The sequence below is a fragment of the Lepidothrix coronata genome, unplaced genomic scaffold, assembly GCF_001604755.1.
Source record: "Lepidothrix coronata isolate B3197 unplaced genomic scaffold, Lepidothrix_coronata-1.0 Scaffold90, whole genome shotgun sequence".
Lineage (NCBI taxonomy): Eukaryota > Metazoa > Chordata > Aves > Passeriformes > Pipridae > Lepidothrix > Lepidothrix coronata.
The window spans coordinates 1,929,964-1,957,848 of NW_016690270.1; the positions used below are offsets into that span (position 1 = coordinate 1,929,964).

Below are 27,885 nucleotides of genomic sequence, written 5' to 3' on the forward strand. Positions count from 1 at the left end.
CCCCTATCCCGGTCCATCGTTCCCCATCCTGGGGCTCTGTTCCCTATCTCGGTCCATCGTTCCCCATCCCGGTGCTCTGTTCCCTATCCCGGTCCATTATCCCCTATCCTGGTCCATCATTCCCCATCCTGGTGCTCTGTTCCCTATCCCGGTCCATCATTCCCCATCCCGGTGCTCTGTTCCCTATCCCGGTCCATTATCCCCTATCCCGGTCCATCGTTCCCCATCCTGGGGCTCTGTTCCCTATCTCGGTCCATCGTTCCCCATCCCGGTGCTCTGTTCCCTATCCCGGTCCATTATCCCCTATCCCGGTCCATCGTTCCCTATCCCTGTTCGCGCTCTCCCGGGGGCGTTCCCTGTGGGCGCGGCCCTTCCTCTGCTGGCCCCGCCCCCCTTCGCCGATTGGCTGCGAGACCAACCCCACCGCCCAATGGCGTCTCAGCCCGTGGGGTGCTGTGCCCGCCCCTCGTGACGTCACCGGCCACCTCCCCGCCTCCGCGTCGCCGCTGCCGCGGGAGCGCGCGGAGGGGGGCGCGCGTGCGCGGCGGCGGCGCGCGGTGACGCGGAGCGTGCGCGGAGCGGGGTCGGGTTCAAAGGAGGAAACATGGCGGAAAACAAAGGAGGCGGCGGCGGAGGGGACGCGGCCGCCGAGGCCGCGCCGGGCGGCGGCGGCGGCCTGGACCCGCCCTGCGCCTCCCCGTCCGCCGCCGCGCCGCCCGAGGAGCGCGACAGCCCCGGCGCGGCCGCGGCCGAGCGCGGCGCCGGCGAGGCCGAGGCAGAGGCGGCGGCGGGGCCCGGCGCGGCGGCGGGGCCCGGCCCCAGCCCGGTGCCGCCGCTGACGCCCGCGGCGCCGGGGCCGTTCTCGCTGCTCGACACGTGCGCCGTGTGCGCGCAGAGCCTGCAGAGCCGGCGGGAGGCAGAGCCCAAGCTGCTGCCCTGCCTGCACTCCTTCTGCCGCCGCTGCCTGCCCGAGCCCGAGCGCCAGCTCAGCGTGCCCGTGCCCGGCGGGGCCAACGGCGACGTGCAGCAAGGTGAGCACCGTGGGGGCTTTCCCTGCGGGGAGCGCCCCGCCGGCAGCGGGTTGTCCCGGGAAGGAGCGCGGGGTTTTCCCGGTCCCCGCGCGGGCAGGTCCGTCCGCGGCCGCAGGAGCTGCCGGTGCCCCGGTGCTGCTCGGGGGGTGTTCCGTGTTTGCGAGCGGCCGCTGGAAGTTGGGAGGTTGCTGGGATCCAGAGTGTGAGTCGCGTTCCGTGGGTTTTCAACACACGTGGAAGGAATGGAGCTGTTGGACAGGGCCCAGAGGAGGAACCAGGATGATCAGAGGGATGGAGCAGCTCTGCTGTGAGGAAAGGCTGGAGAATTGGGGTTGTTCACCCTGGAGGAGAGAAGGCTCCGGGGACACGTTATTACAGCCCTGTAGTACCTAAAGGGGTGCTGTGTAAGACTACTGTAACGAGTACTATAAGAAAGATGGGGACAGACTTCTTATCAGGGACTGTTGTGACAGGACAGGGGGTAGTGGTTTTAAACTGAAGGAGGATCGGTTTAGATTAGATTTAAGGAAGAAGTTTTTTACAACGAGGGTGTTAAAGCACTGGTACAGGTTGCCCAGAGAGGTGGTGGATGCCTCTATCCTGGAATCATTCAGGGTCAGGCTGGACCAGGCTTTGAGCAACCTGTTGAAGATCCCTGCTCGTTCCAGGGGGATCGGACTGGATGAGCTTTAAAGGCTCCTTGCAACCCAGACTGTTCTGTTTTGGCTCTCAGGGAGGGACTGGGCAGCCTCAGTTCTATAGCACTGGGGTAAAGCATATCTAATTAAGTGCAAACTACCTGCCTAGGTGGGAATTGTGTGTCCACTGCACCTGCTTTGCTTTGACTGAGATAAAACCTTGCAGTGCTGTTTGTCACTTGAGTTGCTCTGTACGTGCCCAACTTGTGCCAGGAAAGAAGAGTACCCTGCTCCTTCCAGGTGTTCCTATCAAAACCACAGCTTGAGTTTTATTTTTTTTTTTAATATATTATACATTCAGGGATGGAATTGAAAAGCTTCTGGAGCTGTAGATGGGGTGACTCACGTGCTGTGGTGTACAGACCAATTTAGGGCCTTGGTAAGTGGTTTTACAGGTCTTAATTGGACCCTCTGGTCAGAGAGACCTTGTTTGGTGACATCTTTGGACTCAGGTGTATCCTGTGTTGCACAGTGAAGGAATTAAAACCTGGCTTGGTAGTGATTTGTTCATCCAAACTGTTCAGAAGTTCATCTAGGAAGTGCTCTTAGAAAATTCATTAGTTTTAAAAAGATAATGTATTAAATATAGTTTGTAAATACACTCTCTAGAGTACTGAGGTGGTCCTGTGATCCATCTTTTTAAGTTCCAGATTTTGCATTATATCACAGAATCCCAGAATGGTTTGGGTTGGAAAGGACCTTAAAGCTCATTTTGTCCCACCCTCTGCCATGGGCAGGGACACCTTCCACTATCCCAGGTTGCTCCAAGCCCTGTCTAACCTGGCCTTGGACACTTCCAGGGATGGGGCAGCCACAGCTTCTCTGGGCAACCTGTGCCAGGGCCTCCCCACCCTCACAGGGAAGTGATATGCCAGTGGAAGACACAGAACTTGGGAAGCTGGGTCTATTTTCTTAGCAAATACAGGATTATCCAGGTCCCACTGTAGGACACAGGTGTGGGAACAACACGAGGTGTAGCTCCTGCACTGTATATAGACTGGAATATCACTTCTTGTAGTACATGTTTTAGGAGTGCTTGTTGGTGTGCTTTGGTGTAGGAAGAGTTCATCTTTGGGTTGCTGCAGCAAAAAGTTTTAGATCATGTGATTAAGATGTGGGCTCTGGAGCATCTCTGTTTTGAGGAGAGACCGCGGGAGCTGGGCCTGGTTAGTCTGGAGGAGACTGAGAGGGGATCTCATGAATGCACAGAAATATCTCCAGGGGTGTCAGAGGATGGTGCCAGACTCTTTTCAGTGACAGGACGAGGAGCAATGGCCATAAACTTAAACACAAGTTCCACCTCAAAATGAGGAAGAACTTTTTTCCATGGAGGTGGCAGAGCACTGGAACAGCTGCCCAGGGAGGTGTGGACTCTCCCTCTCTGGAGACATTCCAAACCAACCCGGACAAGGTCCTGTGTCACCTGCTCCAGGTGACCCGGCCTTGGCAGGGGGATGGGCTGGGTGTTCTCCAGAGCTCCTTTCCAACCCCAGCTATTCTGGGATTCTGTGTAGGGTCTGGGAGAGCGCTGTGGTAAGGACGTGTGTGATCCATCTGCAGTGGTACCTGAGCCTGCCTGAACACAGGAATTGGCCAGCAGGGCAGGAAAGAACCGGCCACGGACCAGCAAACACAGTTTTGTGGACAGTTCTCTCTGCACCTTGTGAGTGGAATCAGTGTGGCACATGGGACAGTTACCAGTAAATCAGATAGAAAATGGACATTCTCAGCCTACAGAGAAGTACCACAGTGCTTAGTCATGCAGGTTCCTTCCCTGTTCTGGTAGTCACCAAGTGTTACTTCCACTTCTGCTGCTTCCCTGGTCTCCCTCACCACGAGCAGGTGCTTTTCTTGGAGGAAGAGTTAATGAGAAGTGGTACCTGTAGCTATACCTGAAGCAAGTTACACTTAACTGCTGCAGGTTGGTTCATATCTGTTGCACTGGTGAAAGAATTGGTTTTGCTCTTGTTTGCATATTTGTTGGGGAAAAAAATAGAAGTTTCCTGGTTTATGTATTTTCGACATATATATTCTTTTATGCTGTTTGTTCAACATAAAAAGTAGCATCTCATATTCAGTTTAATGTCTTAATTGGTCATTGGAATGTGAATTTTATTTGGTGGATAGATGATTTCTTAATGCCTGGTGTTTCACCTGTCCACCTGGACTCTTAGTTTCAGACTGAATAGGTTATGAGGAAAAATGCCTTCTTGTATTTGTATCCCAGTATTCTGAAAAATGCTTATTTCTAAGTTAAGAGTTACAGATACTGTAAAACAACTTTTCCTGCACCCACTGCTGCTCCTGCTCCTGGAAGATACGTTGTTTTGTGGTTTCACTGCCTGGCTGAGATATTTACAATCTCTCTTAAGAAGATTATCTCAGTACAGAGAACGTGGGGCTCTCCCAGCTCCTTGGGAATGTCACAGTTTTCATTGGGCTGAAAAGCTAAACAGGAGTTGCAAGATGCTTTCAGAGAGCCAGGGGGAAACATCCACAGTTGGTTGTGTGTGGAAACTGAGGAACAACGTGTTTACTAGTGAGTGCTGTGATGTGTAGTACCATAAATTAGTTGGATATGCTGAATTCAACTCTTAAACTCAGTGTTTGTGTATTAATCACATCTTAAGTTATGCAGTAACTGTTTTTAATTTACTGTGAAAGGGGGACATAAATGGTCTGATGTGTATGAGCATGTGCCATTGAGTTTGGTGGTAGTTACTGTATTTTCAGTCTAGAAGAATAATGAAAATTCCTGCATCAAGCAGACTTTTTAAGCTGTGTAAATGCAGTATCTTAATTCCAGTGGATGTGAGTACTTATCACTTAAAAGAACTGGTGGAAAGCAATCTGGGCTTCGCCATTGCCTCAGACTTGAAGCAAAAACCTTTAATTGAGAAGTTGCGAAAGGCAAGTTGCTTTAATTGAAAACTGCTAAAGACAAGTTGCAAAAAGACAAGTTGTTTAATTAAAAAGAGTGGGTTTAATTTAAAAACTGTTACATGGTAAGGGCTTCAGCTCACCTGGCCCTCCCAAGTCAGGTCTAGCAGGTGAATTTTGTTGGATGCAAACAGAGCAGCCCTGAGCCTACTGTGGATGTAATTAAACCACTGTTCAAGTGCCCAGGACGGTGCAGTGGGAGATCAGAGCACAAGAGATCACGAGGGAAGAGCAGAGAAGAAGATGGATGGGGATGAGAGATCCAGGAGCCTGAGAGGATACCGGGGATGGAAGACAAGGATCTGTCTCCAGGGTTGGAGCCCACCACCAAGGACAGACCCTACAAGCCAGCACTGAGCCCATGGTGGTGGGAACCCCTTTTCTGTGCTTCTAGCAATTTCTCTTGGCTTTTCCTACTTTTCTATTTCTCTTCTTTCCCTCCTCTCTTTTTGTTTTAGAAAATAAAGTTGAATTATTGTTTTGGAATCCAACATCTGGCTTTGTTTGTGCCAGGAATTTTCAAACTTAACTCCTCTCTGCGTTGTTGGACCGAGGCAAACTTCGCCTCTCTGCACCAAGTGGGTTGGAACAATCACTTGAACTCTCTTGAATCTTTAGTTTTCTCCTCTGTTAATAAGTGAGGGTTGTGAAGATATGCTGGAGCCCAGCAGGAGTCCTGAAAAATGGTCAGTTTGTATTCTGGGCTTCCTGAAAATCTTATTGTGAAACTTAAATTTCAGTCTAAATTAATAGTGTATTTTAAGATATTTCTGTCTGAGAACATTTAGGCATGTTTTATTTTTGTAAGAATTAATATCTGTGATTGCTATAAATTGTGTTTTCTTATTAAATGTAATGTGTTGTACAGTTGTGATTTAAACAAGGATTGTTCAAAAAAAAGTGCTGAGTTAGAAGTGGACCTTGAAAGCAGTTAATTTTTTTTTTAATGTATTTTTGTTCTGACGGGTTTCAATCCGATTGTGTCACTGCCTTGACCTGTGAGGGGTTATTTCAAGGTCTAATCACTGAATTAGAGCAGGGGTTTGATGTATGGCTGTGCAGAAACTGCTGGACCCTTGCAGTGCTGAGAGAAGTAAATATTATGCACGTGGAGTAACTATTATTGGTGTTCTCACCCAATAAATGAGACCTGGCAGAGAATCATTCCTGAGAGGGCTGATAATGTGCCAAGTTTGAACTTCAGACGGAAACTGGAGTTATTAAATTGCAAGAGTGTTTGCAAATATTTCCTGAACTGGGAAGTTTTATCATCGTTGTAATAATGTAAACATCTGACAGGACTTTAATTATCTCATATTCACATGGGCACTTTGTGTGTGGAATCAGCCTGACACAGTGCAACCCAAAACAAACCTGTGTGTGAGACCAGATGTCTAAAATAGCTTCTGTCAACAGGATTGGGATTGTGGAAGATTGGTGACTTAATTGTCAGTGGGTGATGTGGCAGAGTTTTAGGCTTGTGCTAATTGATGTCTCATGTGTTTCCAGAGTGTTGTTAAGCCATTTCTTTGAGACAAGTGAGGTGGTAGAGCCAGGTGTGTCCGGCTCCACCTCCTGCTCAGAGCCGGTCTGGTGAGAGGAGGATCCTCAGGGAGCCTTGTCCGGGTGTGTGGGGGCTGTGCTGGGGTGGCAGTGGCACAAGGAGCCTCTGCTGCAGTGTTTGACCATCCTCCTTGGGACATGGGAAGGATTTATTACCCTAAAGCAAGGTTTGCCTTGTTCCTGCTTGTACTGTCAGTGCTTTTGTGGAGCACCCCTGTGAAGAGCCTGCTCTGCCTCCCTGTCCTCAGGTGCTCAGTGCTGAGGGCTCTCCTCGTGTATGTTGTGCTCCAGCCCTGATCATTTTGGTCACTAGTGCTGGCCCTGCCCCAGTTTGTCAGTCTGTCCTGTACTGGGGAGTCCTGTACTGGCCCAGTATCCCGGGGTTGCATCCAGGGTGCTGAGCAAGGGGAAGGATGGATGCCCTGCCCCTGCAGCCTGGGACACGTGGGGCTGTTGTGCTGAAGGATGTGCTGTTGGCTCCTGTTCAACTTGCTGTCCAGAACATACTTTAAACATTGGATTTTAGGGTATTAGATGAGGTCAAAGTTACTTTTTTATGCTCCTGGATGTTACGAAGCAGCTAAAGAATTGATAAAGGTTTTTGTGTTACTGTCCAGAGCTGATGTTGAAGGAGTTGGATCTTGTGAAAATAGGAATTTTAGTATGTAAGTGGAGATATTTAGGAATGCAAGTGTTTGGGTTCAATATTTGAATAAATTTTTAATGTATAAATGTGAACTGCTGGAAAGTCTCTCTGTGATATCTCAGTGATGGAGGGGATCCAGTGGGGAGCAGTGGGTGCTACTGAGGTGCAAAGTGATTTTTGCAGTGTCTTATCCCTGTGTCACCTACTCTGTGTGGATTCCATGCCCTCCCCCATTCAGATCCATAATCTCATCACATCCATATGATCCTCATTCAGATCAATAACTCTCTTGGAGCTAAAACTTCAGTGCCTTTACTTTCCATTATTGCTTTTTGTTCTCTCTTAGGTTTAAGTGGTGTTTGGTTGGGCTGTGATGTGTTTATTTTAAGTTGACTGAAGTCAGCTTGAAGTCAACAAGTGAATGTGGATCCCTCAGTGTGGAACTTCTGATTTTGCTGTAGCTCCTGTGGTGTTTGTAGCCAGTAGATAAGTTTCCATGGCTCCTTGTGTGTTCCCTTTCCATCCCACCTCCCCTTTCTCTAACCCCAGGGCTGGAAGTTCCCAGGCAGCTTCTTTAGTGTCTGTGAATAAAAACTAGAAAACCTGATTCAGAGGATGGTAGTACCTGTGTTTGGTGGGGAAACATTAATTCTTAGTGGCTCAGGAAGCCTTGTTGTTATAGAGCTGGTTCCTGGAATATCTGAGGAAATTCTAGAAGGGCGAGTGGGGAGCAAAGAAGAGTCAGAAAGTTCCAGTTTCTTTCTTGAGCAGTAGTAGTGGGTATGAGTTGAACACACAGTTTCTGACTGGGCAGAATGTGTTTTGCCCAACAAAGATGGACTGGGGGCACATTTCAACTGAGGTTAAAAGTGCCAGGGCCTGAATTCCTGAATATCGAGCTGGAAGTGGGTACAGCAGCCAAAGACTCGGTGTGAGCTTTCTCTGCAGAGTGCCTCTGGTTTGATCCTACAAGGCTGGAAGTGCAGAGAATCAATCTTTCCCCTTCCATCTCTGTAGCTCTCAAGCATCCTTAAAATTTGGGAGTATTTTAGTGTAGTTGGGATTAATGTGTCAGCCTGGAGAAATGAATTCTGAGCAGGTTCTGAATAATTTTCCTACTGAAACTAGTTCAAGATGAAACCTGTTGAAAAAACTACCTGTTTTGAGCTGCATGCAAATAGCCCCCAGAGGAGCATAGTTAGCCTTGAGGAATTTTAAACATAAATATGTACAAGATATTCTCAGAGTTATGAGTTGCAGTTAATAAGAGTGTTTGTGTTGCAGCTCGAGTTGGGAGCGGTAGATCAAAAGCATCTTCCATCTGAAATCTGGAGTTCTTTGCAGTGTCCCATTGTGATTTGCTGCTGGATTATGATGCAGGGTTTTTTAGCAGCCTTTCTGTTTTCATGGAAACAAAACTACCTTTTATCCTCAAATTACTTCAGTTTCGTGCTCTCTGCCATCCTTTGATGTCTGTGGTCTAGTTTAGCGTGCTTTATCGAAATCATAAGCAGTTAAAAGGATTACAGAGATGCTACTCTCATTAGTGTTCTTAAAGGCTTTGACAAATAAGAGGATCTGATGTGCAATGTAAGGAGATGTGAGTGTAGCAGTTGTATAACTAACGGTGCAACATGGGTAGGAAAATTTGGGTACTTGCATCTCTTTGCTCTGACAAAACCCTTCTCCTTTGTGTTGGTTTTCAGCTCAAAAGAGCGTCCCAGGTGAATGGCTCTGTCTGACCCTGTCAGGAGACTCCATATGAGTCTTCCAAGGAATCTGGGAGTCTTTTCTCCCTTATTCCAGGCTGTGGGAGCTCTGGTAGGGAGGGAATGGCTCATGATGTGAGAACCCTGAGTGGGGTTGGCAATGCAAGGCAGGGTTTTCCTGCCTGCTGGACTCTCAATCCAAAGTTCCAGGTAAGAAGCTCTTCCTGCTTCTCACTTAAATCAGCTTTAGGAAACTCCATTTAGACTGTGTGTTGTGTTTGTAGCAGCAGACGGGGGATAGGAGACATGTGTGTTTGCAAATATTTTTGCTGTTCTGGAGCAAATTGTCTGAGAAGAAGCAGAGCTCGTTCTGAACCGCCTCATGAACTGGGAACAGGATGTGGTTTATTTCCCACAGTGCCACTGGGAATGGCAGGGAGGGCAAAATTTGGTACACAGAGCTGTGTATGTGGAGTGCTGTGGAAGGGAGGTAATAAATATTTGTGCTCATGGCTGTTACAGGTCTGACACACCATCGTGAGGTGTGTGACAGAAACAAGTGGAAAACCCAGCAATGTCAGTCCTATTAAATACAGTGTAAGGAGCTTGGAAACCCACTCCTGTTACCTGCAGCTCCTGTAAAGTGGTTCATCATTTCCTGTGCCCTCTTAGGTCCAAAGGATGATTGTTCTTGGATCTCTTCATGGAAGTGTTGATATTCACAGGAGCACCTGGTGAAGTTCAGGGGGTGCTTTATTGTTCTTTTTTCAGCACCTGATGTATAACTGTGTTCCTGCAGTTAATGCTGAGGGCAGTATTTTGGTAACAGTGTAAGTGAGAGAGGAACTGCTGTGCAGAATTGTTTTAGACCCCCAGTGCAGAGTTTCACGTGGTGTGGTCAGAACTTCCTGAAAGAAAACTTCCCTTTTCTCAGCTCTTCGCTCCAGTGCTGCTCTTGACCTCTGGAGCATCGATTTGTGGCTTCAAAGGAATATGAAACATCTGGGAGGACATTGGAAATCTTGATGGTAATAATTAGGACTGGGGGGAGATCATAAATTAGTCTGACCTTCATAATTTATATGAATGTGTCTAATTCTAATTCAACTGTAATTTAGGAAAAAAAAAATTGATCTTTTACCAGTAGCTTTGCTGTGTGCTGATGTGTTCCTTGGAAGGGGTTACGTGGCTTTTTGGGAAGCAGAGTTACAGTGGAAATGTGTGTACCAGGACTAATGTGTTTGATTTGTTTGATGCAGAAAAACAATGTAGTAAGTTCTGCCGGGGTATAAAAAGGATGATATAAAAGGATGAGACTTTAACCTTTACTTTTGTTTTCTTACATAAGAATTTTTTTAATCGAAACTGGTAGTGAAACCTTGTTTTTCTCATAGGTTATATAAACATTTGACCCTTAGTTTGTCCTAAAACACATTCTTACTAAATCTTACAATAAACTTTGTTAGCTTGTAAATTATCTCAAGTTTTGACAACTAAGGATTTTATTCTTTTATGTCAGTATTATTTCAGCATGATTTTGTCTACTTTTCCCTCTCCCCTCACAAAATCAGCCACATCTGTATCTTTTCAGTGCTGCAGTTCAGTTTCTAGTACAAATGGTGCTGCAGTAATTTGTTTTATATTAGATTAAAAGACCAGGATATGAGATGTTTAGTGGCTCATATATTATTGGCAAGCTCCTGTCGGAAATAATGGATGTTGAGATGTGAAAAAGAAGTGTAATGTGCTAAATGAGAGTGACAAGGCCTTGTTTCTTTTGAGGTATGTGCAGAACACGGGGGGCACCTTGTGTGTGACTTGTGTTTGAATGTGGAGGTGCCAGAATTGGGTGTTTGACTGTGAGAGCAGGATCTGGGACTTCCCATTCCTTGTGTCCTCCCTGACAGAAGCAGTGGGCAAGGTGGAATTACCCATGGTCAGAATCCAGCCCGTGGACTGTCAGTTGTATCAAAAGGCTTGATTTTATTCCATCTCTCATTAATTTGTCTACTTTAAACCCAAAACTTGCCTTACAGGAAGAGCTTTGCATCTGTGGAATTTGACTTGTTGTTGTGTGAAGATTATAGATCTTGGGCTTGTTCTGTTTTGTTGTTTTCTTACAATATTTCGTGTCTTTGACCCAAGACAGCACTAAAATAATGTTTAGTTGTGATCTGGTTTAGATGGAGCAGTTTTAATGGTCAATATCTGAAATTTTTGTTCCGTAAGTATATATACATCAGCTCCTAGATGGCTTTCATCCAGTATTTCCTAAAAGATTTTGTCTCTCAGTAGTAAAAAACCCTCAAGGTTCTTCTTCATTGTGTATGTGAAAGCTTTTGTACACGTAGGTGCTGCAGTACTGGTTATTTTTCACACCCTGCTCTTGAGATGTGTTTGGTTTGATGAGACAGGGAATTTTTAGTTGGATTATTGTTGCTCTGCAGTGAATCTCCTGTGTTCTGAAGCCATCATTAATTTTAGCACTTGAAGAAATGAATGCTACTTCACTACTAATGTAATTAATCTCTCTGAAATAAGTCCTGCTGTCCTAATTGAATACCCACAAAGGAGTTGAGTGTCATTTAATTACACTTCTCAAAGTTGTTTCGGGTGTTTCAGTGTATAAAAGTACCCAATGGCTTGAAAAGCTTCTCCTTGAGAGTTATATTCTCAATAAATTGTATAGGAATTTGATTTAAGATCAAATGACACTTCTGTGAAGAAAGTACAAACCATTACCTTAGTGATAAATAGGTTTTCAAACCTTCATGTAGGTTGTTCATAGACATCTTTAAATATCAGTTTGGTTCATGTAGTAACTTTTTTGCAGCTCTGCTGAGGACATAAAACTAATTTAGTGATCACAGAGGATAACAAAGCAAGGTAGTGGAATTTTATTACTGCATCTGCCTCCCTGACCTCATGGAAATAGATTTTATTAGAAATCTTCCTCTGTCATATCTGGGAGAACACTGGGACACAAACTGCCATGGCCTTTTCAGGAGCATCACTAAGTCACCCCAGTCTCTGGGCACACCCCTGTTGAGATGGGGTGGACCACAGACTGTTATAACAAATAATTAACAAGTGTTAGTTTTGCAATCTAAATGAAATATTTGCTTGGGGAGAACAAATGGCTGAAAACGTGCACTTTTGGGGGGAAGAAATAAGTAGGAAAAATTGAGTATGATGTCAGAATCATCACAGCTTCATTCTGGGTGAGGGGTCCTTTCCTGAAGAGGGGTGTGGGTTTTGTTGGGGGGTGTTTTTTGGGGGTGAAATCTGTTCGTTTACTCAGGTGAAAGGATCAGTCTGAGGGGTTTTGTGTTTGTTTGTCCCCTTTGCTCCGTGCCTGTTGCTGTCCCTGTTCTGAGCTGTGCTCCTGTGTTGCAGTGGGGGTGATCCGGTGCCCGATCTGCCGCCAGGAGTGCCGGCAGATAGACCTGGTGGACAACTACTTTGTGAAGGACACCTCGGAGACCCCGAGCAGCTCTGATGAGAAATCAGAGCAGGTAAGGACTGGCCTTGCCCCAGATTCCCATTTTATTTCTGTGCCTGTTAGTGCTTCCCAGGACAATCATAGAATCAGTCAGGTTGGAAGGGACCTCTGAGATCATCAAGTCCAACCCTTGATCCAACCCCGCCGTGGTTCCCAGCCCATGGCACTGATGCCACATCCAGTCTCTTCTTAAAAACCTCCAGGGACGGAGAATCCCCCACTTCCCTGGGCAGCCCATTCCAATGGCTGATCACCCTCTCTGCAAAGAAATTCTTCCTAATATCCAACCTACCCCTCCCCTGGCACAGCTCAAGACCCAGCCCTCTTGTCTTGCTGAGAGTTGCCTGGGAAAAGAGACCAACCCCCCCTGGCTCCCCCCTCCTGTCAGGGAGTTGCAGAGAGTGAGGAGGTCTCCCCTGAGCCTCCTCTTCTTCAGGCTGAACAGCCCCAGCTCCCTCAGCCTCTCCTCACAGCACTTGTGCTCCAGTCCCTTCCCCAGCCTCGTTGCTCTTCTCTGGACCTGCTCCAGCCCCTCCATGTCCTTCCTGAGCTGAGGGCCCAGAACTGGACACAGCACTCCAGGGGTGGCCTCACCAGTGCTGAGTCCAGGGGCAGAATCACTTCCTTGGACCTGTTGGCCACCCTGTTCCTGAGCCAGGCCAGGATCCATTGGCCTTCTTGTCCCCCTGGGCACACTCTGGCTCATGTTCAGCTCCCTGTCCATCCCCACTCCCAGCTCCCTTCCTGCCTGGCTGCTCTCCAGCCCCTCTGGCCCAGCCTGGAGCTGCCGGGGGTTGTTGTGACCAAAGTGCAGGACCCGGCCCTTGGCCTGGTTGAATCTCATCCCACTGGAATCAGCCCAACTCTCCAACCTGTCCAGGTCCCTCTGCAGAGCCCAGTGACTGTGTCCCTCCACAGGTGTGCACGAGCTGTGAGGACAACGCCAGTGCCGTTGGGTTCTGTGTGGAGTGTGGGGAATGGCTGTGCAAGACCTGCATAGAAGCTCACCAGCGAGTCAAGTTCACTAAAGATCACATGATCAGGAAAAAAGAGGATGTGTCTTCAGGTGAGTGTTTGGCTTTCACTTTGTCCTGCCCATATTAACAGTGTTTTCTCTTTGCCCCATGTGATAAAAGAGAGGGAAGAGGATTTAGCTAACAACCAGCTCTCTGTGGCTTTCCCCAAGGATTTGGGAGAAGTTTACCAGTGCAAAATTAGTAGCTCTAAAACCTAAATTTTTAACTGAGTTATTCGTTCATACTTTGTACAGTTTCATGTCCAATGGACAAAATGCTTTTCAGTGTAGAAGCCAAGAGAGTGCAGCCTTTGGAAAGGATTTAGATCCATTCTTAATAATCCTGTTTAGTAGAACAAGTAACTAAATGAAAGGGTTGGAATCTGGAGAGCGCTGACATATTGATAATCCCATCCATTGGCAAGGAAATTAAATTACATGTTTTGCTGTATTTTGTTCTAAGGAGCAATTATAGTTCTCCCAGTAGACAAGTATATACAGATAAGCTTAGAGTCACATTCAGTATGATACTGTTGTATTGATATTGCTGAGTAAATGTGGAATTTGAGTTTATTTTAGGTTTAATCTCTCAGGAAGGAAAATTTAACATATGAAGTGTGTGTAGGATTTGTTTAGATATCCAGCTTTATTAGAAGTTAATTCTTAAATAATTGTTTGATTATATATAACTCGTAGCCTGTTGAGGGAATGTAGAAAATGTTCTCAAAACAGGTCTAGGGTATCTGGATTTTAGCTTAGAAAATTTGATTTGTAAATGGGTTAAAAGTTCTGATTCAAAGATCTGTATGTTCTCCCTAATCTGGATGTATATGAGGAATGATCATATTGAGGAAGAGAGATCTTTTGACTTTGTTCTCTCTCCATTTAAAATGAATTAAGATCTTCATGATTATTTTTTGTATCCTTTCACAGGAGCAAACACTGCTTTTCTTTCTGCCAACACTTGTCAAAATCATATTAATAGTTAAAAACTTTGCTGTTGAGCTTAGTTCTTTTAGACAAGGAACTTATTTCCCTTGCTCTAGCAAATAAACTTCACTTTTGGAGAGGTTTCTCTGTATGTCTTAATGAATAATTTTTTTAAAGGAAATATTACCCATTTAAGCTTAAATTTATTAAATCTCTAGATGAGAAGCCCTTAAATTAAATCAAAGTACAGGGCCAGGCAAAGAATTACTGATGTTTTTCCAAGGAGTGCTAAATTGTGACTCTTAAGGTGATATTATAGCTCAGCTTTCCCTTTGATAACCTGACTGGGAAGGTGCTGAAAAATGACTTCCAATAAAATAAACTTTCCATCAGAAATTCTATTTATCGTGGTTGTGTGGAAGGGCTGGTCGTTATTCTTTTATTCTTCTTAGACTCAAAGATGTGCCCTGGAGACTTTAAATTTTTCTTAATGAGTGTCAGTCGTAGATTCATCAGCTCTCTTTCTTCACAATAATTTGCATGATATAACAAGCTTCAGAAACATTGGAGACCGAGGGAGACATCCATGTTTTAAACCCTACCTGCTGCATCTTCCCAGGGCTGCTTTCCTCTTTGCCAAGCTCAAAAATATCTTTAGAAAACCGTGCAGCACTTTTTAGTAAACTCAGAACTATTTTTGGACATTGTTATTTGCTGAAGTGGAAAATTTAAGCAGTTTAGGTGGGGCTTAAGTAACTCCTGACAGACAGTGTTTGCTTTGCAGTTACCTCTTGGTTGTGTTTGACTTAATGGGGTGTCTAAAGGTTTTGAAGGGATAACTTAGAAAACATATGGGTGTTTGCCAGCATAAAGATTTGAGAGTTTGATCCATCCTTGAGCGTGCCAGAGCTGAAATCACATGGAATTAAATCTTTAACCACATGTACACCTGGTGTTTGTGTGCAGTTTTACATTCTTACAGGTGCATTTTTACATTCTTTTGGGTGCTTGGGAGAGGAATTCCTTCTTCTCCTTGAATAAAGTGGAAGCAGCTATAAACCACTGGCACTGTAAATCATGAAATCTTTAAGGTTGGAAAAGACCTCAAAAGTCCTAATGTATTCACAGTAATTTTAGGGTGAGAACAGGTCTGGAGTTGTCTGTGTACGTTCGTGGTTGTTACTTAGCTTGGAATTTAGTTGTTTTGCCCTTCAGATTGTCCAGATTTTATTTTAAAATACACAAATGGTTTATTTTTAAAAACAGAGGCCGTGGGAGCATCTGGTCAACGTCCTGTTTTCTGTCCTGTGCACAAACAAGAGCAGTTAAAGCTTTTCTGTGAAACCTGTGACAGGCTGACGTGCAGAGACTGTCAGTTACTGGAGCACAAAGAACACAGGTACAGATATTCCCATGTCTTAATTCCTGTGCTGTGCTGTCCCAGAGGGTGGAATGGCATTGATGGAAACCAGCTGTGTCATAAATACTGTTGCATTTCCTCTTTGTTGGACTGAAGTGATCACTTGCAGTGGAAAATGTGTGGAGTGGGACTTGAAGTGATCAGCTGGTTGAGCTTTGTCAAGTCTCTTAAGATCAGATTCAAAACAACAGGGGCTGAGGAGATGTGGTGTGGTTAAGGTGTGAACTTTCCCAGTGCTGTCACTCTGTTCAGGACTTGAATGGAAATTCCTGCAGCCCTGAGCACCTGGTGCTGTAAAGAAGCAGCAGTGAGTCATGGGTGAGGTCATTTTCTGAAAGGGCATATTTTATTGTGCAGTAGTCTTTCAGTGTAGGGGAATTTCGTAAAGGAAAGTCTAAATTTCCCCCTCATAGATGAATATATTCTTTTATTACAGAGGGGAAAAATGGTTTGCTTTTAGTTGGTTGAAAGTTGTTGCCTCATTCCAGATGAAAAGAAATGCTGAGTCTGGCTCTTTGCTGCCCCAAAAAGTTGGAACCTCTTAAGATACAGTAAAACTTCCTGCTCTTTAGGAGCTCTGTCCTATAGTTGTTTGAATGTCTGAACAAGTATTTGTCAGTGTTATAATAAAGAATCTAGAGATAAATATGTATTTATCAGCCACTGCACCACTGCTTTTTCTAGTCAGGCTACAAGTGACTCTTCTCTGTAAAGGTGCAACACTGAATTTAGTGTTGTTTTTCCCAGAGTAGTTGATTATTCTCAGGCTGCTACAGCAGCCTGTGGAGAACTTTTACTTTTGAAATTAGTATTACTAAAATATTAACAACCTGAAATGTTCCTGCTCTGTTCTTTCACAGGCTTGATCCTAAATATCCTGGAAGACACCCTTGTCACAAAGTGTGATTTTCTGGGATATGTTCACTAACTTGTTCTAGGTGGTTTCTTTGCATCTGTTCTGTGCATGTTGCTAATGGATTAACAGATGGATCTTGTTCTTCTTACCTGTTTATGTGATCCTTTAACGTGTGTTTAAGTGATCAGTGCACTTTCCTCAGCAAACTGAGGTTCCTGGTATCTCCTTGAGCTGCTGTTCCATAGCCTGCTATCCTGGGAAATGATGCAGTGCATCCCTGTGTGGTTGGAATTGTTGTTTCCCACAGGGGTTCAGTTTTATGGACACCAGAGAAGGATTTTATCAGCACTTAAACATTTTTCACGCTGATCAGCATATGCAGAGTCTGATTTTTCTGTGTGTTTTGTCATGTTTTTTGAAAATGTTACAGTTTTACACCTGAATTGGGAAGCCTTGGTTTCAGCCTTGGTAATTGGTGTCTTCTCTTGCGTGTTCAAAAGGTACCAGTTTCTGGAAGAAGCTTTTCAGAACCAGAAGGGTGCAATTGAAAATCTTTTGGCCAAACTTCTTGAGAAGAAGAATTATGTAAATTTTGCAGCTGCCCAAGTTCAGAATAGGTAAGTTCCTCAAAAGGATTAACTGTTACTTTGCCTGAATCACAGCAAGATGAGTGATGGGATTGGAATAACACATTTGAGTTGATTCTGTGTCTTTAGTTATATTGGACTTAATTTTCATAATGTTTGTTTTCCTCTACAAGTTGTTAAAAGAAACAAATATCAAAGGTTGTGTCTTCTGTGGCAACTTTGAGTAGAACCAGAGATGTGACACATTTATTACACTTTGGGGGGAGAACAAAAAAGGCAAGGAAACCCATCTTATGGTTTCTGCTTCAGTCAGCTCTAGGGGACAGAAGGGTTGAAATATTGCAATATTTTTATGTTTCAGATGAATGCCTCTGATAACTGTGTACCAAAACTTGGTTTGACTTTGAATAGGAAATTGTGGTTGTTTGTGGGGTTTTGTTTGAGGTTTTTTAGGCAGCTTAACTTAAGATTTCCAGGGTTTGCTTAAATTCAACGTCATGTTAAACAGTGAATATAGAGACAGGGCACGTGATCTCTGCTGGCTTTTCACCCACTTTGGTGACGTGGTTGTGCTGCAGCTCAGGGAATTCCACTGTGATTCTCGGTGGTTTTCTGAGCCTTCTGCAACTTTCAGGTCATTTGCAAAATGACACATCATCTGGAGGTGGAAAGTACAAGGGTAGAAGGACCACAGCTTTAAGGAGAAGTTCTGATGCAAATTTTTAACTCCTTGTGGTACCATGGACATTAGAAAAAAGTGTAAGGGAAGGAGAACATATGACAGAGGCAAATGTATGATGATGGAAGCAATGAAAATTGAAATTTTTATGTGCTGATTTCTGTGGAAGTCCTGTATGACCATACATTTCTCTCTCTCTTTTTTTTTTATTTTTTAAATTAGGATAAAAGAAGTAAATGAAACGAACAAACGAGTGGAACAGGAAATCAAAGTGGCAATATTCACCCTCATCAATGAAATCAATAAAAAGGGAAAATCTCTCTTACAGCACCTCGAGGTACAGTTTAAGAGAACAAGGAATATTCAGTTTCCAGTCCCCTCTTAAACTTGAAAACAGTTTGTTTGGTGTGACTGCAGGTGTTGTAATACTAATATTGCCTCTGAGTAGTGTGTTGGAGTTAAATCTCTTGTTTATCCTTTCATAAGAGCTTGTGGCTCCTTTAGTGTCTGTGCCTCATATTCAAAATCAGGCTCTTTGTACAGGAGTGTGTGAAAATCTTCTTTTCATGTTCTCTTTGCCATATTTCTGTATTATTGTGTAACTCTAAGGTGTGTGTAATGTAACCTTTTCCTCAAATAGGTTTTTTAAGGTTCATGTAAGAATAGACACAGCAGTCTTATGTATTTTTACATGAAGGTGTAAAGCTGGTATTTAAAGTTACAGAGATTGGAATAAAGGAGACAAAGACTTCAGGCATCCTTTCCAGATAGCACATCCTGAATAATATTTATATTCTGACTTATATTTTCATGGATTTTAATAAAACTTATTATTACTTCCTTTGTCTGAGAGGAAATCCATCATAAGAAGATAGTTAATTGCATATGGCCAGTCTGCCATGATGAAAAATTTAAGATCAAGTGAATTACAATAGATTTTTTTCTGGTTAAAGAACAATTATGTGGCAAGGAAATGGAATATTCCTGGAAGAAAAAAAATAATTTGATCATGAGTAAAAGAAATAATTTAAAATTACATGAATTTTGGCTTTTCTTGATTGCTTAATGTTTGTTACAAGCTAGAAAATTGCTCCCTCAGTTCTTTGCTGTGTTGCTGTGCCTTGGAAGAAATCGAGGGAGAAACTGGTCTTGTTTTATTTGTTGATAATTTTCTGGGATAAAGCAGAGGCTCTTCTCTGAGCCCACAGTCATCCCTGCACTTTGATACCTCTGGGAAGAATGGTGGAAGGGAATATTAGAGAATTATTGATGGTTCCAGCACTCTGAGAGTGAGCATTAGTAAGAGCTGCGTTGCTTGGGACATTTTCCTTTTGCTCCAAGAACTGGAATAGCCGTTTGCATTTTCCTCCTGAACCTGAAACCCCCCCGTTGTAATGAAGTTTTTGTTTCTTTGTAGAATGTAACAAAGGAGAGACAGATGAAGTTAATACAGCAGCAGAATGACATCACTGGTCTGTCCCGACAAGTGAAGCACGTGATGAACTTCACGAACTGGGCGATCGCGAGCGGCAGCAGCACCGCTCTGCTCTACAGCAAACGGCTGGTGAGGGCACCCTCTGACTGTCCTCTGGGATCTCCTGAGCTGGAAGGGATCACAGGATCATCCACTCCACCCCTGGCCCTGCACAGGACGCCACAAAATCTCACCCTGTTCCTGAGAGCGTTGTCCAAATGCTCCTGGAGCTCTGCAGCCTTGGGGCTGTGACCACTGCCCTGGGGAGCCTGTTCAGTGCCCCACCACCCTCTGGGGGAAGGACCTTTTCCTAATATCCAACCTAAACCTCTCCTGACCCAGCTCCAGCCATTCCCTCGAGACCTGTCAATAGTCACAGAGAGCAGAGATTGGAACTGCCCCTCACGAGGAAGCTCAAGACCCTGATGAGCTCTGACCTCGGGCTCCTCTTCTCCAGATGAACAGACCAGGTGACCTCAGCCACTCCTTGTGTGGCTGTGCAGACTGGACTGTACAGTTCAGAGAATGATTAGTCAAAAAAATTTCTAAGTATTGTTGCAGCTTCACTAGATCATATCCAAGGAAGAGGCAATGAGTTGTTCATGTGTCATTTAATAAACTAAAACCCCCCTTCTGTAACAATGGGATAGATTTCCCAACTTGAACACCACTTTTCATTTGTGAATTAAGGATTTAGGGGTATTACTGTAGAAGGAATGGGGTCAAGCTCTGTAAAGACACCTCAGTGTTTCACTTGAGTCATTGCATTACTATTATGATGTAACAGTGCTGCTCTTTAATCCTCGGAGTAAAAAGTGAGTTGTACAGTGGATGATTTTCCTGGTGAATTGAGAACTTTCCAGGCTGTGAACCAAACTTGCTGTTGCCAGTCCTTGTTGGTGTTTCACAGCCTAAACTCTCTAGGCAAAAGCACGCTTCTTACTTCTCTGTCTTTATTTCTTTGTCACCAACAGTGTGTTTTTGCTTTCCATCAGATAACATTCCAGTTACGGCACATTTTGAAGGCCCGTTGTGATCCCGTCCCAGCTGCCAACGGAGCAATACGTTTCCATTGTGACCCCACCTTCTGGGCCAAGAATGTTGTCAATTTAGGTGAGAAAACTGTGTGTGTTTGTTCTGTGTTACTTGAAAAACTTACTTGAGTTGGGGGTGTTCATCCAGCATGGGTGAGTTGGAGTGCAATACATCTGTTAATGCAGGAGACCAAAACTCTTGACATAACCCATCCAGTCCTGATGATCCTCTCTTTCTGCTCTGTTCTTTCTAGTAGCAAAGCTTTCTCAAAGGGTTTTGGGAACCACTGGGAATGGTTCTAGGAATGGCCCTAATCCTGGAATGGTTTGGATTGGGAGGGACCTTAAAACTCATCTCATCCCACCCCCTGCCTTGGGCAGGGACACCTTCCACTACCCCAGGTTGCTCCAAGCCCTGTCCAACCTGGCCTTGGACACTTCCAGGGATGGGGCAGCCACAACTTCTCTGGGCAACCTGTGCCAGTTCCAGTATATTGAAATATAATCACTTAGACTTTGTAAAGCACAGGTTTTGAATGAGAGAAGAGGGAGGTGAGACCTGTTAGCACCTGCCTGTGAACTTCTCTGTTGGGTAAAACTGCAGTAGAAAACCAGATAAAAATACCAGCTTTTGTGTGTACTTGCTGCTTGCTCTGAGTCCACTATCCAGGTTGTGGTGTTCCTGTCTTCAGTCAAGGAGGTTCATTCCCCAGGGCAGGCAGAGAAGGAAACAGGAAACTCTATAAAATGGGGCATGCAGATCCCAAGGAGTACATGTTAAGTCAAAAATAACATTTTTGCCTTTTCCCTTTAGAGAGGTAACATGGTCCACCACATTTTAGGAAGGCAGGGCTTGCTTGTAGCAGTTTTATGTCGTGTTTATGTAACCTGTTCTTAGTCCCTCAGTTGTGGGACACTCTTCACTGTCACCCAAATATCTCTTCCCAGGCTTTGCTTCCTTAGATATAGAAACTTTATGCTCAAAAAATTTTTTTCTCATCTTTTTTGTGGTGAACACAGAGCAGTCATCTCTACCTGTCTTGGCTCTTAAGACTATGCAGTTCCAGTTCTTTCACTCTTTCCTCACAAATCACGTTTTTAATTTTGCAATTTCTTCTTGTAGTCTGAGTTCTCGTTTTGTTTCTGTCACGTGTGGTTATAGAGACTTAAAAAGGAAATTTCAAGCTTGAATTGCTTTTTTACTGCCACTGAGGAAACTGCAGTAGAAACATCTGAATGTTCTGCATTTATCAGCCTTTGGGTGATGATGGAGTTTTAAGTGTTTCCTTTTTTTTTGGTTGGTTTTGTTTAGGTAACCTTGTCATTGAAAATAAACCAGCCCCTAGTTACACTCCTAATGTAGTGGTTGGGCAAACCCCTCCAGCAACAAACCACATCAGTAAAGCTCCAGGACAGATCAATCTTGCACAGCTTCGACTCCAGCACATGCAGCAGCAAGTTTATGCCCAAAAACACCAGCAACTGCAGCAGATGAGGATGGCACAGCCATCATCTCCATCCGTGCCCAGGCAGAGCAGCCAACAAGTCCTCCAGCAGCAGGTAAGTGTCTTTTATGTTGTTATTTCGCTCAAAATTGCCCTGTCAAATATAAAGTTAGAAAGCAGTTTATAAACTAAAATCTTTTGAAATTTGACATCCTTTAATGTGATGGCTCTTGGCTTTGCTTGATGTTATGTTACTCGTAATCCTACTACTGTGGGAAGAGATTGGCTTCTTTTCTCCCTGTTGAAAGCAAAAATTTTAAAAAACACAAACCCTTGCAGCCTCCCAGGTTGATCAGCATGCAGACCATGCAGAGGGGTAACATGAACTGTGGGGCTTTCCAAGCACATCAGATGAGAATGGCTCAGAATGCTGCTCGTATACCAGGAATCCCACGCCACAATGGACCTCAATACTCCATGATGCAACCTCACCTTCAAAGACAAGTATATCCTGTGTACACGCTTCATTTGTGCCATTGTGCCAGACTTTCATTCCAGTAGATGGTACCTCCAGCTGTAAATGTGTTTTCTCTGTCACCCCTGTAACTCCCAGCCGCACACATTGATATGCTCTGCCATTGCACGGTGACATTTCTGTACTGCCAGGTGACATTTGGTGCTGAAACCTTAAAAATGAAATGTAATATTTGTACTGCATTTTTAGTTCTGGGAAGCAGAACGTTTCCTTTGGCACTTTTCAGTGACATTCAGCTTTTGGGTTTCCGTAGAGAATGCTGAGGAATAGCGAAGCTCAAAGTGGTGTAGTCGAGGGGTTTTTATTGAACTAAATTCTAAAGTGGTTTTAAATTCAAACCTGAAGCATGATGCAGAGCTCTGTATGCCATTAAGAATAAAAATTATTGATGATGAATGTTAATGTGACTAAAAAAATCAAAAGTGAGTTTATATTACTTGAAACAGTCGCTTTTTTCTTAAAATTTATAGAGCGATGTATGAACTCTAAAGTTGTCTTTGGAGGAAGTAATTGCCTTAAAAAAAAAGAAAAAGAAAATGTTTTGGTGGAAGATGTGCTGTATATTTAAATGTCTAGGCACATAAGGTGTATTTTGCTTTCCAAGTGAAGAGAAACAGCAGTTGCTTTGCATTCAGTGCTGCCAGGTGACGGTGATAGAGGGGAGTTGGTGTGGTTTTGGTTGAGGTCTGTCACACAGTGCATGTGCTGCAGTGTCCCTGCAGTGCCTGCCCTGTCTGTAACACAGCCCTGCTCTCTGCTCTCTCCCTGCAGCACTCGAACCCTGGGCATGCTGGGCCTTTTCCAGTGGTTTCTGTGCACAACACCACAATAAACCCCACCAGCCCCACCACAGCAACCATGGCCAGTGCAAACAGGGGGCCCACGAGTCCGTCCGTGTCGGCCATCGAGCTCATCCCCTCCGTGACAAACCCAGAGAACCTGCCTTCCCTGCCAGATATCCCACCCATCCAGGTCAGTGGTGCTCACCAGGTACTTAGCACTGGAATGATCTGCTTCCCTTTCCATGTATTTTTTTCGTTTGGATACCAGTGTGCGTCTGTGGAATGATACAGTTGTCATTTAAAATTTAAATTAAAATCTTCAGCCCTTCACTTGGGCTCTTTTCTCCATATAGGGTTGAGCTGCTCCACCTGTTAACCTGTAGATTAATCAGTATTTAATGTGTGTCAGATAGTAAAATTGAGACTTTAAATAATCCCAAGTGTTAATTTCCTTTCTTCCACAAGACCATCCTGTGGGAAGGATATCACTAAAATAGTTGTGGAAAATACCACTACAATAGTTAAATAGTTGTGGAAGATATCAGTAGAACAGTTGAACAGTTAAGATATCACTAGAATAGTTGAATAGTTATGGAAGATATCACTAGAATAGTTGAATAGTTATGGAAGATATCACTAGAATAGTTGAATAGTTACATATTTTGAGTGTCCTGAATGGTGATTTATTCAGGGTTAAAATTGCCTGGAGCTTCTCTGTGATATTCCTAAAGGTAGCAGAGGCAGGAAGCACAGAGGGAAGGTGTCCCACTGCCCCACAGAGAGGGGACACGAGCTGAGGTAGATTTTGAAGTGGAGCCCATTTGGAGAGGTCAAAAGAATAATTTAATGTACATGTGGAGGCAAAGAAAGTAAAAGTAATGTGTTTTCTGCAGGAGTGTTTGGGAGGCCAGGGAGAAGAGTCTTCATCTTGAGATGTGTACATTGAAATGCCCATATAAAGCACAGGAGATCTGGTCATTGTACAGGAAACAAAACCTAAATTCCAGCCAAGCAGATGGTCTGGTGTAATACCAACAGCAACTCTGACATTTAATCTATAGAGTGTGAGAATAGGAGGAAAAAAAAGAATCACATCTCAGTGATCTGTGGTGCTGAGGCTTTGCTTACTCATTAGAACAAAACACAAGTGTGAGTGGCTGTGCCTAATTCATCTGTCCATGTGTGAAGTTCAGGAGACACCAAGTTAGAAATAGTTGTCAGTGGGATAGTCCAGAACATTCACATGCAGCTTCCAGGTGCACTGAAAATGCAGAATTCTGTTCAGATGCTCTTTTTTTATACCTGTTCATGCAATAGTTGTTGTGGATTTTAGTTGGATTTAGTGGATAGGGAGCTGTTAGTCCTTCAAGCTGCTTGCAGTCATTAAAACTTGAATACAGTGTGTTTCAAACGTTATTTGCAGTTATGCTGTCTTGCAGGTAATGGCTTTAAGCAGTTACAGCAGTAGGGTCCCTGTTTCTTTGGGTTTAACAGATACTGAAATCTGTGTGAAAAGTGAATGGGAGGGAGATTTCCCATCACATTAAGGACAAACTCATGGTTTCCCTTGATTGTGGAATAACTCTTGCAACATCACTGATCTGGTAGTTCATGACTAACACCATGTGTGTGAGTAACACTGAGCATCTGGGAACCAGAAAGTTTGGAATGACCTGGAGTGAGTGCAGCCTGGGACCATACTGGAAGAACTCTGATTTAGGAGCCTTTGAAAAATCTGACTTTAAATTTCTTATTTGAAAGCCTCATCTCTGTATAAAACTGATGAAAATGTTTGCTGGTGTCCCAAATCCTTGAAGGGAGAGGGAACAATTCCCATAAAGATGCTGATCACTGTTTAAAGATGTTCAACTCGAATTAGACCTCTCTGATTCAGATTTTTGTTTTTTTCTTCTTAGCTTGAAGATGCTGGTTCAAATAGTTTAGATAACCTGCTAAGCAGATACATTACAGGCAGCCACCTTCCCCCACAGCCCACGAGTACCATGAATCCCTCCCCAGGACCTTCAGCTCTGTCTCCAGGGTCATCAGGTAAATGTGTGATGGGTATTTGTGATATTTAAGTTGAAAACAATTGCTTACCATTTTTTACCAAATTTATTTAAAATTTATTTTGCTCAGAAATAGATTCTCTTGGAAATTTAAATTTTACCCTCCTTCAGAAAAGTTTTTATAGTAACAAACTGCCAGCCCATGAGTGAAGTATTCCAGATACATATAGAGATAATGTTTTTGTCCTGTGTTACCACAATTGGGGTTTTTTGTGCATCAGAGGACATAGTTCAGTTATTGTCCCCAAATGATGACTGGCTGGACCATTCTGAGGTTTGGGAAGTAAGTTTGTAGAATAGCTTAGTCACAGAAATACACCCAACAATCATTTGAGCAGGGTCATTCTGAGTATAACCAGTTAATGGTAGAGATTTCATTATGGATGTGAACAAATTAAGTCACCAGTACCCAAGGCTGAGTTATTTAAATATTGGAAATGTCCATTCCTATTAGAAAGAAGATGATTTCAGTCACTAGGAAGAAGTTTTTCCCTGTGAGGGTGGGGAGGCCCTGGCACAGGTTGCCCAGAGAAGCTGTGGCTGCCCCATCCCTGGAAGTGTCCAAGGCCAGGTTGGACAGGGCTTGGAGCAACCTGGGCTAGTGGAAGGTGTCCCTGCCCATGGCAGGGGTGGGACTGGATGAGCTTTAAGTTCCCAAACCACTCTGGGATTTCATATATGTTCCTCTTGGTCTTCTCTCCAAGATGCTGTGGATGAAGGGGTGCAGCAGTGGGACTTACAGTGTTTCTCAAAACTTGCATGCAAACCATTCAGAGTTTGCTTTTTTGACTTTATCAGAGCATAAAATTTGAGGACATGGTGGGCTGAAGGCTTTAGCACTGTTTGGATTAGCTGAAATAATTACTGGGTCTCTTACCAACCATGTGTTGTCTTTTTTTTATTTAATTTGATCTGATCAAATGACAAAGAACAGCTGACTTAGGTGACTTATTAGATTAGGATATTTTAGCAGCATTTCTGGTGTTACTCAACACTAGTCATTGTACTGCAGAATGTAAACTTGTACCAAGTCAACTTCTGTGCTGCTTCTTTGCAGGTTTATCCAACTCCCACACTCCAGTGAGGCCACCCAGTACCTCCAGCACAGGGAGCAGAGGAAGGTGAGTGATGTGTCACATTAACACTGCCAGGCTGAAAATTCAGACATGAAGAATTCAAAAAAAAAAAAGAATTAGCAGTGGATTAATAGGGCTTCAATATAATTATGACTCAAAAATGGAAGAATGCTTACATGGAGATTTATATTTTTTATTTTTTTTCCCTTCACTGTGATTCTCTGCTGTAAACTCGAGCTTTTGTAAATGTTCTGACGTGCTTTGCCTTTCATTTGGGAAACAGTTACCTAAATTTCTTTGCCCCGATGATTTTTCCTCTTATTTATGTGCTGGTGTCTTTCTAGCTGTGGCTCCTCGGGCAGAACTGCTGAGAAAACTGGTGTTAACTTCAAGGCTGACCAAGTGAAAGTAAAGCAAGAGCCAGGCACAGAGGAAGAGATCTGCAGCTTCTCAGGAACAGTAAAACAGGAGAAAACAGAGGATGGCAGGAGGAGTGCTTGCATGGTAAAGTTAGTTTATGTAACAATATGTCATGGTTGTCCTAGCAGCATGTTTAAGAATTTGGAAATAAAGAAAAAAAAAGGCAATTCTACTCATAACCCTCATTCTGAGAGGTGTTTTCTCCCTGGCAGTGCTCTGCCAGGCACAGGGTAGTCTGTCATGTAAATTTTATCTTTAGCTATTAAATACCCACAGTGTGGTGTGTTTGCTGCTTTTAATCCTTAGTTAATAAAAGCTATAAGTCACCTACTAATAGTAGTTCCTGGATATTCACCCATATGTAATTACATTCAGAAATCTCCCAATCAGTCAAAAGTTCTTATGCCAGAGCATAAATAAAATATTCATCCAAGAGAATATTTTTCGGTGTTTCCCAGCTATGCTTGATTTAATGGGATTGTGTTCTTGGAGCAGGGTGGTGGATTGGAGGAGTTTTCCTAATGTCAGTGAAAGTTAGTTTTTAATGAATGATCATTAAAGGAAAGATCATTTAGGGAGAAATTCTTTCCAGAGAGGGTGCTCAGCCATTGGAATGGGCTGCCCAGGGCAGTGGTGGATTCTCCATCCCTGGAGGTTTTTAAGATAAAACTGGATGTGGCATCAGTGCCATGGGCTGGGAACCATGGTGGTGTTGGATCAAGGGTTGGACTTGATGATCTCGGAGGTCCCTTCCAACTTGGCTGATTCTATGATTCTGTGATCAGTGTATTTGGCCTGAAGGTTTATCATGTTGTATATCAGGAGAAATGAGTGTGTTCTTGAAAGGAAGGACTCGTGAAAAAGTAGCTTTCAATATTATGTGCACCTCAGCTCTTCATAATACTTTCCCACTTATTTTGGGATATGAGTGTAGTACCTTTAAACAGTGGATGGCTTTTGAATTCCAGCACATGAGGGAAGATTCCCTTCTAAAATTGCCTCTCTCCCGCTTCTCGTTTCAGCTCAGCAGCCCTGAGAGCAGCTTGACACCACCACTATCCACCACCTTGCACCTGGAAAGCGAATTAGAAGCGTTGGGGAGCCTGGAAAACCACGTGAAGACGGAACCAGCAGATCTGAGCGAGAGCTGCAAGCAGTCAGGGCACGGGCTGGTGAACGGCAAGTCCCCCGTGCGCAGCCTCATGCACCGCTCGGCCCGCGCCGGGGGAGAGGGGAACAACAAGGACGACGACCCCAACGAGGACTGGTGTGCTGTGTGCCAGAACGGGGGGGACCTGCTGTGCTGTGAGAAGTGCCCCAAGGTGTTCCACCTCACCTGTCACGTACCAACACTCCTCAGCTTCCCCAGGTACGGGATCGCCGTCAGCCCGGAGGACCTGGGCAGAGGCCAGGCAGGAAGGGAGCTGGGAGTGGGGATGGACAGGAGGCTGAACAGGAGCCAGAGTGTGCCCAG

The 27,885-nt window shown here is 44.1% G+C and overlaps 1 protein-coding gene across 1 annotated transcript in view; it reads left to right on the forward strand.

Annotated features, from left to right (window-relative positions):
• The first annotated feature begins 604 nt into the window (after window positions 1-604).
• The window catches only part of TRIM33 (tripartite motif containing 33), a 35,185-nt gene continuing 7,904 nt past the window's right edge, over window positions 605-27,885 (forward strand). The window contains exons 1-15 of the mRNA XM_017821427.1: window positions 605-1,031; window positions 11,984-12,102; window positions 13,008-13,155; window positions 15,301-15,433; window positions 16,811-16,927; window positions 17,799-17,913; window positions 18,994-19,140; window positions 20,046-20,163; window positions 21,397-21,644; window positions 21,869-22,033; window positions 22,836-23,036; window positions 24,763-24,895; window positions 25,973-26,036; window positions 26,336-26,495; window positions 27,434-27,780. Coding sequence (XP_017676916.1) covers window positions 605-1,031; window positions 11,984-12,102; window positions 13,008-13,155; window positions 15,301-15,433; window positions 16,811-16,927; window positions 17,799-17,913; window positions 18,994-19,140; window positions 20,046-20,163; window positions 21,397-21,644; window positions 21,869-22,033; window positions 22,836-23,036; window positions 24,763-24,895; window positions 25,973-26,036; window positions 26,336-26,495; window positions 27,434-27,780 — 2,642 coding nt within the window. The remainder of the gene's footprint in view (window positions 1,032-11,983; window positions 12,103-13,007; window positions 13,156-15,300; window positions 15,434-16,810; window positions 16,928-17,798; window positions 17,914-18,993; window positions 19,141-20,045; window positions 20,164-21,396; window positions 21,645-21,868; window positions 22,034-22,835; window positions 23,037-24,762; window positions 24,896-25,972; window positions 26,037-26,335; window positions 26,496-27,433; window positions 27,781-27,885) is intronic.